We start from the raw sequence: 15,719 nt of genomic DNA on the forward strand, positions 1-15,719 counted from the left end.
ATGTTGAACGTTTATTGGAAATCACACTAAATTTATTGTACCTTTTGATGCTATCATTTCTCAGCAAATGCACTGACACAAATTACTGTCAGAGTGGATTTTAAACAAAAATCCTATAATAAACAGCCTGTATCCCCCTAGATTACTAAAGGAAAACCCTGCCCCCAGCAGGAAAGATTCAATACTATTAGCATATGGAGTAAAAATTAAATGGAGAGATTTGCATGCATTCTTTAAAAAAGGAAACTGCTCTGGCAAAAGTCAGATTGAAAACACATGAAATGACTCATATATAACTGTATGTGTGAAGAATTCTTTGGTTGTGTTTGGTATATTCTCATAATTCAACTTTTTTGTTCAACAACTGTGAAATTGTATGATTAATCCCAAAACCACAGTATAATTTGAATATTATTGAGTTTGTTGTACATTTTGTCAATTTACTAGCATGGGCTATTGACTTTGTTGTAGTTTGAAAATGAATCCAACAGCATGGGCTTGGTACTAAATGCTGGGTCAGATATTAAAACTACAATTGAAGTTAATAGGATTTATAATTAAAGAAAAACATATATTTTTGAAAATGTATTATATAATATTGATGTCCTTTTGTGCATATATTTTGTTTGACATTTTTATATTTATAAAGTATAATAAAATACTACAACAGACTTGAAAGTTTGTGATGTGAACGTGATTAATTTGGTTAGTCATGTTTATATCATGTGGCCTGGCTTTGACACCTGTAGGCTAATTCATTTTCTACCGGTTTGGTAGAAAGATCGGTCCGGTTTGATGTAACTGGATTTTTGGGTGGATTCCTGACGGCTTTCACTGTAAAGAACGTTGTTTTTCTAAAGCCTTGCACGCCAATGTGTGCATCGACACAGCAAAGCCAGTTAGTAGATAAGTTCGCTATCGCTAATGGATAACGTTCATCCGTTCGCACGTTTTATTTGAACACATTAGGCAGCCCCGCATTAAAGCAGGGCATCAAAAAATTGGTTGATACTCGTAATGTTCCTCTCCACGGAAATCTTTAGTAAAAGGCGAAAGATTTATGCGCTCTGAAGAGAAACCAGAGTGTACTGAATTGATAGACCGACCCCTACGGAGACTACTTTCTCAGCCTTACCATTCCCGGTTATGGTGGAAAAACAAAAAACGCGCATTTCAGCAAGTTAACGTCTACCATAAATAGGGTACGTTGGTAGACATGTGAGGTATTTTGGGACGTCTAAAATATAAATATCTGGGCACCTCGTTCTCTCTGCATACACGCGAAAGGCATGACGGGAAGTGAGACTGGAGCTACTTGACGTCAGCTTTGACGGACACGCCCACTTGGGGTGAAAAAGTGATCAAAACTAGAGATAGCCTAGAAGAGCAAGAGGCTGAGGCTGTCACCAAAGTTGCTGTGTTGTGTCGTGCACCATAACCAATAAAACTCATACATACATTCGGTTCTCCTTACTACCAAGTAGGTTAAGAGAGGGCAAAAGACGCATTTTATAGCTTCAGGCGGAGGGAGGACCCCAAGGGAAGTCAATGCCATTGAGTCATGACAATGGGACCCCAAATTTGTTTGTCTGCGGCAAACACTTCATCACTGGTAAATAATAGGCTACGTCTAGTCTACATTTTATAATGACCATTTGATTGTTAATTATTGTACGCAACACAATAAAGACTTAAATAGCAAATAAATCAGTAGATATATAAAAACGCACCTGTCATCAGCCGCTAATGTTCCCTTTTCAAACTTCAAACACCTGAGAACTCAATTTTGACCCCGACATTTCCCGGATGATTGCTCTAACCGCCACCTAGCGACTGACGTTAGTTAACTAACTACTTGGCCTACTCACTAGTCAGTCTCAACGTGCGAGATAAACTAGATAGTTACTGTCAGCGACGGTGTAACCGGTATTGAGAAACTACCAAAAGGTAGCTAACCATCATGGCAGCAAATGGATTTTCTACCAGAATCCGAAACTATTTAGACCCCCGTGGGCGACAAGGGGATGGTAGCGTTACCCAGGTAAATTAGACGTGCATCTAACGTTAGTTAGCAATTTATTGCCCTAGTTGGCTAGCTAACGTTAGTTAACTTACAGGTAACGTTAGACAGATATATGAAGTATTACTGTACCTTGGTGCCGTATCCCACTAACTTCAGATATTTTATTGGAGTTAAACAGATTTTAAGATCAAGACAAACGCGCGCTGTCGTGCAGGTTATGGGGTCACGTGCATCACGAGCATCCACTGGTGCACGCGTGCCAAAATTCCGAACGGCGAACTGTCTGGTGCTACAGCTCTAGCTCGGTCGATTCATTACAATCCATGGCTAGAAATATATAAAAGAAATGAAGGCGATGAAAGTAAGCAACTACCTGCCAGCTAGCTTGAACGAACCTTTCCTGTTGTTTGTTTTATGCTAGGGCCCGTTCCACCGCATGGGGCTACAGATGCAGGACGTCCTGGGTGATGGCGGGATCCTGAAGGAGGTGGTGCAGCCCGGAGAAGGCCCTCCAGTGCCTAGAGATGCATCAGTATCACGTAGGTTTAAAATATACCCTGGCTACCTTCCTTCCTACACACAAACGTATATGCTATATATACATCATCTACTTGAATGGGTGCTCTTTTGTTAATGTTACCTTCAATCCATCCACAGTTCGCTTTTCTGGATTTCTGGAGTATTCGGAGCGACCGTTCGAGACCACAAACCACCAGAAGTATCCAAGGATGATGAAGCTTGGAAGGGGTGCGTGTGATACACACACAGCTGTGCCCCTGCTTTTCGACAGCGGTTGCATTAATCATGTTTTCCTCAGTCACACACACGTCCTTTTGGCAAGAAGTGTTTTGGAATACTTTCATGGCATGTGCCATCCTCAGGAAATGAGGCATCTTGTGATGTATTTGTTTAAATAAAAAAATCAGTCAGTTAATGTTCCCTCACAGACGTGACACTGTATGGCCTGGAGCTTGGTCTCCGGACCATGAGGAAGGGAGAGTTCTCCAGGTTCCTCCTGCTGCCTGATTATGCCTACGGGGAGATGGGCTGTCCTCCTCACATCTCCCCAGCTGCCACTGTGCTCTACGAGGTCCAGGTTCTGGACTTCCTTGACTCGGCCCAAGTGGATGACTTCATGGCTCTGAGCCTGGTAAGGACTAAGGAGTGAAGAACAACATAGTGTAGCAGAGAACAAATTCAGCAGGTGAAAATGCATCCTGTCAGATGACAATACTTTATGGCTGTGCTGTTTCACATGGAACAAAAAAAATCTTGTTTTGTTCTGTTAGTGTCATTGACTGCTTATCATCTCCCCCTCTCCCCACTCTCGCTCCCTTCTTTCTCCCCTCCCTCTCTCCCGCTCCCCCCCTCTGTCTCCCTCTCTCTCTCTCCCCCCCTCCTTCTCTCCCTCCCTCTCTCCCCCTCTCTCCCTCCCCCCCCCTCCCTCTCTCTCCCCTCTGTCTCTCTCTCTCTCTCCCCCCCCTCCTTCTCTCCCTCCCTCTCTCCCCCTCTCTCCCCTCTGTCTCCCTCTCTCACACCCCCTCTCTCCCCCTCTCTCCTCCCTCTCTCCCCTCTCTGTCTCCCTCTCTCTCTCCTCCCTCCCTCCCCTCTCCGTCTCCCTCTCTCCTCCCTCCCTCTCTCCCCTCTCTGTCTCCCTCTCTCTCTCCTCCCTCCCTCTCTCCCCTCTCTCTCTCCTCCCTCCCTCTCTCCCCTCTCCGTCTCTCTCTCTCCTCCCTCCCTCCCTCTCTCCCCTCTCTGTCTCCCTCCCTCTCTCCCTCCCTCTCTCTCCCCTCTCTGCCCCCCCCCTCCCTCTCTCTCCCCTCTGTCTCCTTTGCTCTCTCCCCCCTCTCTCTCTCTCCCTCCCTCTCTCTCCCCTCTCTGTCACCAGGAGGAGCAGAACACTGTAGCTCTGTCTACCCTCCTCAGTGTGGTGGACACAGCGCAGCTTTGGCAACCGCTGCTTCAACCAGAGTCGCTTTGATGACGCCAAAGACCGCTACAAGCAGGTAGCTCTGGTGAAACGGGCCCTGATTTTCTACTATTATTATTTTCCTGGAAATTGTCAAATAACTCAAAGTCCTTGAGCAACAATGCTTTAAATTTGTAACTGCAACTAGTGACCACGAGTAACTATACCAGAAAGAATGACCATGATTCATCCATAGGTGGCTGACTAATCTAAATGCTGGCATATCCAATGCCTTTTAAGTAATGGGATTTATGTGTAATGTTGAACTTTGGCCTGAAGATAACCCTGTGACGTGTGTGTGTGGGATGGTGGTGTGTCCCTGATCTGCCCCTGTAGCTCTACTGGTGTCCAAGGACTTAGGTGTCCCTGTGAATTTGTGATTGGTGATTTAAAAATGGAGGTGCTTTAGAGTTTGGAGGACAATGTACTATTACGCTATTGTAACATGTTGAACGTTTATTGGAAATCACACTAAATTTATTGTACCTTTTGATGCTATCATTTCTCAGCAAATGCACTGACACAAATTACTGTCAGAGTGGATTTTAAACAAAAATCCTATAATAAACAGCCTGTATCCCCCTAGATTACTAAAGGAAAACCCTGCCCCCAGCAGGAAAGATTCAATACTATTAGCATATGGAGTAAAAATTAAATGGAGAGATTTGCATGCATTCTTTAAAAAAGGAAACTGCTCTGGCAAAAGTCAGATTGAAAACACATGAAATGACTCATATATAACTGTAAGTGTGAAGAATTATTTGGTTGTGTTTGGTATATTCTCATAATTCAACTTTTTTGTTCAACAACTGTGAAATAGTATGATTGATCCCAAAACCACAGTATAATTTGAATATTATTGAGTTTGTTGTACATGTTGTCAATTTACTAGCATGGGCTATTGACTTTGTTGTAGTTTGAAAATGAATCCAACAGCATGGGCTTGGTACTAAATGCTGGGTCAGATATTAAAACTACAATTGAAGTTAATAGGATTTATAATTAAAGAAAAACATATATTTTTGAAAATGTATTATATAATATTGATGTCCTTTTGTGCATATATTTTGTTTGACATTTTTATATTTATAAAGTATAATAAAATACTACAACAGACTTGAAAGTTTGTGATGTGAACGTGATTAATTTGGTTAGTCATGTTTATATCATGTGGCCTGGCTTTGACACCTGTAGGCTAATTAATTTTCTACCGGTTTGGTAGAAAGATCGGTCCGGTTTGATGTAACTGGATTTTTGGGTGGATTCCTGACGGCTTTCACTGTAAAGAACGTTGTTCTTCTAAAGCCTTGCACGCCAATGTGTGCATCGACACAGCAAAGCCAGTCAGTATAAGATCGCTACCGCTGAGGGATAACGTTCATCCGTTCGCACTTTTTATTTGAACACATTAGGCAGCCCCGCATTAAAGCAGGGCATCAAAAAATTGGTTGATACTCGTAATGTTCCTCTCCACGGAAATCTTTAGTAAAAGGCGAAAGATTTATGCGATCTGAAGAGAAACCAGAGTGTACTGAACTGATAGACCGACCCCTACGGAGACTACTTTCTCAGCCTTACCATTCCCGGTTATGGTGGAAAAACAAAAAACGCGCATTTCAGCAAGTTAACGTCTACCATAAATAGTGTACGTTGGTAGACATGTGAGGTATTTTGGGACGTCTAAAATATAAATATCTGGGCACCTCGTTCTCTCTGCATACACGCGAAAGGCATGACGGGAAGTGAGACTGGAGCTACTTGACGTCAGCTTTGACGGACACGCCCACTTTGGGTGAAAAAGTGATCAAAACTAGAGATAGCCTAGAAGAGCAAGAGGCTGAGGCTGTCACCAAAGTTGCTGTGTTGTGTCGTGCACCATAACCAATAAAACTCATACATACATTCGGTTCTCCTTACTACCAAGTAGGTTAAGAGAGGGCAAAAGACGCATTTTATAGCTTCAGGCGGAGGGAGGACCCCAAGGGAAGTCAATGCCATTGCGTCATGACAATGGGACCCCAAATTTGTTTGTCTGCGGCAAACACTTCATCACTGGTAAATAATAGGCTACGTCTAGTCTACATTTTATAATGACCATTTGATTGTTAATTATTGTACGCAACACAATAAAGACTTAAATAGCAAATAAATCAGTAGATATATAAAAACGCACCTGTCATCAGCCGCTGTTCCCTTTTCAAACTTCAAACACCTGAGAACTCAATTTTGACCCCGACATTTCCCGGATGATTGCTCTAACCGCCACCTAGCGACTGACGTTAGTTAACTAACTACTTGGCCTACTCACTAGTCAGTCTCAACGTGCGAGATAAACTAGATAGTTCTACATCGTGGAGCTACGCCCCATAGGGGGGCGCTAGCGCTCCTATTGGTAACCCATGTTGGCATGCCAACAACCAATCTGAAGATAAAAACATGTACTCTTATCGTCCTAACCAATCACAGACCCCCCACCTACTATAAAGGTGGCTAAACCCCAGCAATCTGCTCTCCCATTTTCAGACGAGCTTTCAAGCAGCTGAAGGAAACCTTTCTAAGATGAAGAAGACTAAGAAGAGCGAGAAGAGCGGCGGCGACCTACCTCTGAGGGGCTCCGGCGCTGGATCCCCGATGGACGTCCCCGCCCCTCCTCTTCTGGAAGAAGATGCCCCGCGGGTCGAGGACTGCGGCTGTGGTGCCTTGGACCCGGAGGACCGCCACGACCGGTGTGTGGCGTGCCTGGGGAAGAGCCACGCCGAAGAGGGAGTTTCTCCCAACCCGCCGTGCTCCCAGTGCGCGCTGCTGCCCTCTGAATTCAGGCGTGCCCGCCTGGACTTCTGGCGCGCACGGAGTGCCGTCCCCTGTCCTCTCCCCTCCTGCGAGTCCGAGCCTTCCGACGACGACTCTGGGGATTGTAGTGACTCGGAGGACAGTGGGGAGTTGCCCGCCTCTCAGGGCCCCTCCCCACGCACGGGCTCATCTGTGTCTGGCTCCGAGCCCCCCGCCGGCGGCGAGGGCGGCCCCCCAGACGATGAGCCCCGGGATTCCGGTGGGGCCAAGCCGCTCGTATTCCGGAGGGTGTTCCCCGGTATACTTGAGCGCGTGGCGGTCTCCATCGGAATTCCCCTCCCGTCAGAGCCTGAGGCGAATTGCACCAACCTCTGGGGCATTTCTTGCTTCGAGCTCTCGACGCGGAGAATCAAGCGGCCCCTCCCGGTCATGGAACATATCGACAAGTTTGTCGAGAGTACCTGGGTGGCGCCCCTCGAGCAGGCTAAGGCCCCGGTTCGCGCCTGGATTGAAGCCACGCGTGTGTTTGGCTATGAACGCGACATCTCTGGTGGCGTCCCGGCGCTCGAGCCCTCCTTTGCCGCCCACTTCGCTCCTGGTGCGGCGGCGTGGAGCAATACCAAGAAGCCTCAGCTTCCCGGGGCGCGAGACCGACAGGCGGCTACCCTCTCGGACCGCATGTATGTCCTCGCTGCCCAGGCCACGGCCGCCGTCTCCTCCATCTCCATCCTGGTCACTACCCTGGCATCGGAGTTGAGCAGCGGCGCCTCGCCATCGCCCGAACGGGTTCCCGACCTCCAGGCTGCGGCTGGAGCGGCCATGCAGCTCTGCCAGGCTGCCGCGATCTGCACTGGCCGCGTCATGGCTAACGCTGTGGTGCACCATCGCCTGCTGTGGCTGGGCGTCTCCTCGGTGAACGACACAGCTCGCACGGCTCTGCTGAACGCTCCCATCTACCGGTCCGGGCTGTTCGGCTCTGCCGCCGGCGAAACCCTGGAACGCCTCGGCAGGGTTGAGGAGCAGTCCAAGCTGGTGGCCAGGCATCTCGGGGTCCAGAGGTCCCAGTCTGCTGCCTCCCGTGCCCCCGTAAAGAGGAGGAAGAGGACGGCGAGGTCCGCCCCTCCGAGGGCTGCCCCCGGTCCCCCTCCCGCGAGCCAGCGGTCCGCTCAGGCTCCCCGTGCTCCTTCCACCGCTCGCCAAGGTCCTGCTCCGCGGTGGAAGAGAAAGAAGCCCGGCGCTAATGCGTGACAATTAACGTCTGCTCAGGCTGCTATTGTTCACGATGGCCCTCCCCTCACGTTAGAGGCTGGTTGTGGTCCCTGTATTAGGGGTTCGCACAATAAAGAGCGTGTTCATGTGTACACCGGTGGTCACTTGTGTCATTTCCATGCTCGACAGTCTGATGCTATGATTAATGTGTCTCTGGGTTCTGGTTCTGAGATGGTTGCGCCTGCCCCTCCGCTCTCTACCGAGAGAATTAAGTCGGTGGAGGGTAGCGCTGTTCTGCCCCGTTATCACTCAAGTAAACTACGGGCCAGTTCATCCACTCAGTTGGCTAGCGCTAGCCTGGCTACTCTTCCTACCCCGTCGGGGATATCAAGGAAGTTTGTCGGGCAGCCTTCCCCCTCTACGGGTCAGCTTTCGGTAGCTAGACTTTCCGTTTCCAAGAGGAGGGCTCGACATAGAGTTAAGCCTGTGTCTCGCTTGGTGTGTAATACTGGGAAGGCGTTCTCTGCTACTTCTACGGTGAGCGCAGGTATTCGTGTACCGCACCATCGTGAACGGCTGGGAAATGAAGCCCCTGTGTCTCGTTCGACTAAGCTACTCTCGCACACAGCCCGAGAGACGGTTGATGTCGTTAGGACCGTTGAGCGAACTTCGTTTGAAATTGAGCGCTCGCTCTGCTATATTTCAAATTTGAATGCTCGTACGTCATTGGTTTCCCCCGTTGCGCTGCAGCGGTATGGGTCGTCTGCCTCATTTGCATATGGGAGCAAGATTCCCCGACTTTTCTCGGCAAGTTCAAAGGCGTCTGCCTCCACACAGCCTGAGTCTATGTCGGCGGCGGCCTCATTTGCATACAATGACAGGGCTCCGCTACTTCAGCCGTCTGCCTCATTTGCATATGAGAGCGATGCTCCCTTTCCTTGCGTTGTGAGCGATACAAGGGCTACCGCTGCTCAGGTTAAGTCGGTGGCCTCTTCGTGTGCATACACTAACGCGGCCCCACTGTCTGCAGAGATGCTAGTTGGTTTTCACAACAGCTCTCGGGCTATTTGCGGGCTTACGTCTCCGGGCTCTGGAGGACGTTTACACTGTACTGACATTGATGTTGCCCCCACTTCGAGTAAGTCGGTGTGTGATGTCAGTGTCTGCGGTTCGCCTCCCTTTCATATGCGGCCCCCCTTGGACTGCGGCAGCCCCCACGGGTGGGGAGGTGCCAGCGGTGGCGGTCGGGGCCGTTCTAGAATACGATCGCTTTCTGGCGAACGTCCCGCGCACGGCGGCGGGCCCTCTCTCGCTATGCAGAGTGGCGTGGATGCGGTTGCCATGCCTCCCTCGCTGGCTGTTTCGCATCCTGTCATCGGGGTATGCGATCCAGTTTATCGCCCACCCTCCGTCCTTCACCGGGGTGGTGGAGACTGTGGTCTCGGGTCCGCGGCAGGAGAGCGCTCTCCAGTCGGAGATAGCGGAGCTCCTATCCAAGGAGGCGATAGCGGTGGTTCCACCGAGCCGCTCGGGGGCGGGATTTTACTCTCGTTACTTCCTCGTTCCGAAGCGGACAGGGGGGATGCGTCCCATCCTCGACCTGCGCCTTCTGAACAAATGCGTAGCCAAACGGCATTTTCGTATGCTCACAGTGAGGCACCTGTTGGACTCCGTTCTCCAGGGAGACTTCTTCACAAGCATAGATCTGAAGGACGCATACTTTCATGTTCCCATCAGAGAGGGTCACAGAAAGTTTCTGCGTTTTGCCGTCCAGGGTGTGGCTTACGAGTACACCAGGCTCCCGTTCGGTTATGCGCTGGCTCCTCTGGTGTTTTCCAAGTGCCTGGAAACGGCGATTCTACCGCTGAGGCGCGAGGGCATCAGAGTGCTCGCCTACCTGGACGACCTTCTGATCCTCGCCTCGTCGGCCGCTCAGGCCAGGTCGCACACCTCCCGGCTTGTGACTCATCTCACAGGCTTGGGTTTCGCCATCAACTGGGAAAAGAGCACCCCGCGCCCGTCTCAGTCTGTGATTTATCTGGGTCTCAGCTTGGACTCTGTCTCGATGCGCGCGTCCCTGGCGGCGCCGAGGCGCGATGCTCTGGCCCGGGCACTCTCTATCTGCCTGCCAGGGAGGGTGGTCAGGGCTCTGACGGTGATGCGTTTGCTGGGCTTAATGTCATCGGCCCACGCGGTGGTTCCGCTGGGCCTCCTGCACATGCGTGGCTTACAACGTTGGTTCGCACGTCTTCATCTGAATGTCAGCAGGGACAAATTCAAGATGGTGACGTTGCCCGGGTCCCTGGCTACGGACCTGGTTTCCTGGAGGAACCCGCGCATCATCGCGCGTGGTGTCCCTCTAGGCAGGGTGTCGTTCCGCGTACCGATTTTCACGGACGCTTCCCTCTCCGGCTGGGGAGGGACGTGCCTGTCCCAAGCCGTGGGGGGCCGTTGGCCTCCTGGCGAGAACAGGCACATCAATCTCCTGGAGCTGGAGACTGTGTTGCTGGTTCTTCGGCACTTTGCACCTGCGCTGAGGGGGCTCCCTGTGCTAGTGCGCTCGGACAACCGTGCCACGGTAGCCTACATCAACCGTCAGGGTGGTGTCCGCTCAGTGGCTCTTCATCGCGCGGCGGTGAGGTTGTGGCTGTGGGCGAGCTCCAATTTGAGCTCCCTCCAGGCTCAGCACATTCCGGGCCACTTGAATGTCGGCGCCGACCTCATGTCGAGGTGCGGGCCGCGCCACGACGAGTGGAGGCTGCATCCTCAGATTGTGTCACATCTTTGGGCGCGCTTCGGTCGTGCGAAGGTGGACCTGTTCGCCACAAGGGAGAATGCTCACTGTCCTCTTTGGTTCTCTCTGAGTCGGACGGACAGCCCCCCGCTGGGAGTGGACGCCTTTGCGCACACCCCTTGGCCGGAGGGCCTGCTCTATGCCTTCCCCTCAGTGGCGATCATTCCTATGCTGTTGACCAGAATACGGTCCGAGCGTCGGACAGTGATCCTGGTTGCGCCAGACCGTCCCAGTGCGCGATGGTTCGCGGAACTGATGGCTCTGGTTCAGGTTCGCCCTTGGCTCATTCCGTACGGGCGGGATGCCCTGTCCCAGGCGGGCGGCACGATACAGGCCCCCCCGGTTCTGGGTCAGCGCTTGGTGGCCTGGTTACTGAACGGCGCAGATTAGCTCGGAGGGGTCTCTCCGCGGCTGTGATCAGCACTCGGCATTGCTCCTCGCATTATCCTCGGGTAAGCGAGTGAGTGATCTGTGTGCGCTGTCGACGCAGCCGGGCTGCCTCACCATCACTGGGGACGGCAGTAAGGCCGTTCTGAGGCCCAACCCGGTTTTCCTGCCCAAGGTGGTTAGGCACTCTTATAGTGCTAGGCCTCTGGAGCTGCGCGCCTTTTCTCCTCCTCCGCACTGCTCGGTGGAGGGCGCCCGGTTGCATCTCTTGTGCCCGGTCCGTGCGCTCTCTGTTTACATTGGGCGCACGGCCTCGTTCAGGACCACACCTCAGCTGCTCGTATGCTACGGTGCGGGCAAGCTGGGCTCCCCCCTTTCCAAGCAGCGCCTCTCTCGCTGGCTTTGTGAGGGCATCTCTGCTGCGTATACCGCGGCAGGTCGCCCTTTGCCTGGCCGGGTGCGCGCGCACTCCACTAGGGGTGTTGCCGCTTCGGTTGCGCTCTTTCAAGGGGTGTGTGTGGAGGATATCTGTGCGGCGGCGTCCTGGGCGTCGCCGTCGCCTTTTATCCGCTTCTATCTACTGGATGTGCCATCTAGCTCCCTGGCGGACTCTGTCCTGAGTTTCGCTGCTAGGGCCACGCCCTGAGATGGCATGGCTGTGTTGGTCGGTACTCCCAGCCAGTTTTACTTGCATGTTTATGCGGCTTGACCATTGTTCCGCCCCCTGTGCGGGGTGCGCGGCCTTTGGTTTTGAGCTCCTGGTGGACACCAGGGGACCCTTGCGTTCCGTTTGCGGTCCTTTGCCTCGTCCGCCCGTCTTATTGCCTGACCGGCCCTCCGTTGGGGTTCGGGTGGAGGGAGTTGCACTTTACTACTGTGTGGTGCTTGTGTACTCCCTTGCCTCCAGTGGGTTGATGTTTTTATGTCGGCCTGGCCCGCGTACATTGTGGGCATCGCTGGAGCTCCGCCTGTTACCAATAGGAGCGCTAGCGCCCCCCTATGGGGCGTAGCTCCACGATGTAGAACGAAGGTTACGTATTGTAACCCCAGTTCTACGAGTGGAGCGGAGCCCCATAGGGTTTTTTTCCGGGCCCTGCCTCTAGCTTTCTAGCTCGTCTGACTTAGTGTGGGAGAGCAGATTGCTGGGGTTTAGCCACCTTTATAGTAGGTGGGGGGTCTGTGATTGGTTAGGACGATAAGAGTACATGTTTTTATCTTCAGATTGGTTGTTGGCATGCCAACATGGGTTACCAATAGGAGCGCTAGCGCCCCCCTATGGGGCTCCGCTCCACTCGTAGAACTGGGGTTACAATACGTAACCTTCGTTACTGTCAGCGACGGTGTAACCGGTATTGAGAAACTACCGAAAGGTAGCTAACCATCATGGCAGCAAATGGATTTTCTACCAGAATCCGAAACTATTTAGACCCCCGTGGGCGACAAGGGGATGGTAGCGTTACCCAGGTAAATTAGAGACGTGCATCTAACGTTAGTTAGCAATTTATTGCCCTAGTTGGCTAGCTAACGTTAGTTAACTTACAGGTAACGTTAGACAGATATATGAAGTATTACTGTACCTTGGTGCCGTATCCCACTAACTTCAGATATTTTATTGGAGTTAAACAGATTTTAAGATCAAGACAAACGCGCGCTGTCGTGCAGGTTATGGGGTCACGTGCATCACGAGCATCCACTGGTGCACGCGTGCCAAAATTCTGAACGGCGAACTGTCTGGTGCTACAGCTCTAGCTCGGTCGATTCATTACAATCCATGGCTAGAAATATATAAAAGAAATGAAGGCGATGAAAGTAAGCAACTACCTGCCAGCTAGCTTGAACGAACCTTTCCTGTTGTTTGTTTTATGCTAGGGCCCGTTCCACCGCATGGGGCTACATATGCAGGACGTCCTGGGTGATGGCGGGATCCTGAAGGAGGTGGTGCAGCCCGGAGAAGGCCCTCCAGTGCCTAGAGATGCATCAATATCATGTAGGTTTAAAATATACCCAGGCTACCTTCCTTCCTACACACAAACGTATATGCTATATATACATCATCTACTTGAATGGGTGCTCTTTTGTTAATGTTACCTTCAATCCATCCACAGTTCGCTTTTCTGGATTTCTGGAGTATTCGGAGCGACCGTTCGAGACCACAAACCACCAGAAGTATCCAAGGATGATGAAGCTTGGAAGGGGTGCGTGTGATACACACACAGCTGTGCCCCTGCTTTTCGACAGCGGTTGCATTAATCATGTTTTCCTCAGTCACACACACGTCCTTTTGGCAAGAAGTGTTTTGGAATACTTTCATGACATGTGCCATCCTCAGGAAATGAGGCATCTTGTGATGTATTTGTTTAAATAAAAAAATCAGTCAGTTAATGTTCCCTCACAGACGTGACACTGTATGGCCTGGAGCTTGGTCTCCGGACCATGAGGAAGGGAGAGTTCTCCAGGTTCCTCCTGCTGCCTGATTATGCCTACGGGGAGATGGGCTGTCCTCCTCACATCCCCCCAGCTGCCACTGTGCTCTACGAGGTCCAGGTTCTGGACTTCCTTGACTCGGCCCAAGTGAATGACTTCATGGCTCTGAGCCCGGTAAGGACTAAGGAGTGAAGAACAACATAGTGTAGCAGAGAACAAATTCAGCAGGTGAAAATGCATCCTGTCAGATGACAATACTTTATGGCTGTGCTGTTTCACATGGAACAAAAAAAATCTTGTTTTGTTCTGTTAGTGTCATTGACTGCTTATCATCTCCCCCTCTCCCCACTCTCGCTCCCTTCTTTCTCCCCTCCCTCTCTCCCGCTCCCCCCCTCTCTCTCCCTCTCTCTCTCTCCCCCCCTCCTTCTCTCCCTCCCTCTCTCCCCCTCTCTCCCTCCCCCCCCTCCCTCTCTCCCCCCTCTCTCTCTCTCCCTCCCTCTCTCTCCCCTCTCTGTCACCAGGAGGAGCAGAACACTGTAGCTCTGTCTACCCTCCTCAGTGTGGTGGACACAGCGCAGCTTTGGCAACCGCTGCTTCAACCAGAGTCGCTTTGATGACGCCAAAGACCGCTACAAGCAGGTAGCTCTGGTGAAACGGGCCCTGATTTTCTACTATTATTATTTTCCTGGAAATTGTCAAATAACTCAAAGTCCTTGAGCAACAATGCTTTAAATTTGTAACTGCAACTAGTGACCACGAGTAACTATACCAGAAAGAATGACCATGATTCATCCATAGGTGGCTGACTAATCTAAATGCTGGCATATCCAATGCCTTTTAAGTAATGGGATTTATGTGTAATGTTGAACTTTGGCCTGAAGATAACCCTGTGACGTGTGTGTGTGGGATGGTGGTGTGTCCCTGATCTGCCCCTGTAGCTCTACTGGTGTCCAAGGACTTAGGTGTCCCTGTGAATTTGTGATTGGTGATTTAAAAATGGAGGTGCTTTAGAGTTTGGAGGACAATGTACTATTACGCTATTGTAACATGTTGAACGTTTATTGGAAATCACACTAAATTTATTGTACCTTTTGATGCTATCATTTCTCAGCAAATGCACTGACACAAATTACTGTCAGAGTGGATTTTAAACAAAAATCCTATAATAAACAGCCTGTATCCCCCTAGATTACTAAAGGAAAACCCTGCCCCCAGCAGGAAAGATTCAATACTATTAGCATATGGAGTAAAACTTAAATGGAGAGATTTGCATGCATTCTTTAAAAAAGGAAACTGCTCTGGCAAAAGTCAGATTGAAAACACATGAAATGACTCATATATAACTGTAAGTGTGAAGAATTATTTGGTTGTGTTTGGTATATTCTCATAATTCAACTTTTTTGTTCAACAACTGTGAAATAGTATGATTGATCCCAAAACCACAGTATAATTTGAATATTATTGAGTTTGTTGTACATGTTGTCAATTTACTAGCATGGGCTATTGACTTTGTTGTAGTTTGAAAATGAATCCAACAGCATGGGCTTGGTACTAAATGCTGGGTCAGATATTAAAACTACAATTGAAGTTAATAGGATTTATAATTAAAGAAAAACATATATTTTTGAAAATGTATTATATAATATTGATGTCCTTTTGTGCATATATTTTGTTTGACATTTTTATATTTATAAAGTATAATAAAATACTACAACAGACTTGAAAGTTTGTGATGTGAACGTGATTAATTTGGTTAGTCATGTTTATATCATGTGGCCTGGCTTTGACACCTGTAGGCTAATTAATTTTCTACCGGTTTGGTAGAAAGATCGGTCCGGTTTGATGTAACTGGATTTTTGGGTGGATTCCTGACGGCTTTCACTGTAAAGAACGTTGTTCTTCTAAAGCCTTGCACGCCAATGTGTGCATCGACACAGCAAAGCCAGTTAGTAGATAAGTTCGCTCTCGCTAATGGATAACGTTCATCCGTTCGCACTTTTTATTTGAACACATTAGGCAGCCCCGCATTAAAGCAGGGCATCAAAAAATTGGTTGATACTCGTAATGTTCCTCTCCACGGAAATCTTTAGTAAAAGGCGAAAGATTTATGCGCTCTGAAGAGA

At 49.9% G+C, this 15,719-nt stretch overlaps 1 protein-coding gene across 1 annotated transcript; it reads left to right on the forward strand.

Annotated features, from left to right (window-relative positions):
- Positions 1–13,056: 13,056 nt before the first annotated feature.
- LOC311317607 (inactive peptidyl-prolyl cis-trans isomerase FKBP6-like) lies at positions 13,057–14,489 on the forward strand (the record flags this gene model as incomplete). Its single annotated transcript, XM_084448680.1, is given in 6 exon segments — positions 13,057–13,159; positions 13,278–13,367; positions 13,568–13,770; positions 14,118–14,161; positions 14,163–14,235; positions 14,478–14,489. Coding segments are annotated over 6 exon segments (525 nt in total).
- Between the last annotated feature and the right edge of the window lie 1,230 nt (positions 14,490–15,719).

This window comes from Borostomias antarcticus, assembly GCF_949987555.1.
Source record: "Borostomias antarcticus genome assembly, chromosome: 1".
NCBI lineage: Eukaryota > Metazoa > Chordata > Actinopteri > Stomiiformes > Stomiidae > Borostomias > Borostomias antarcticus.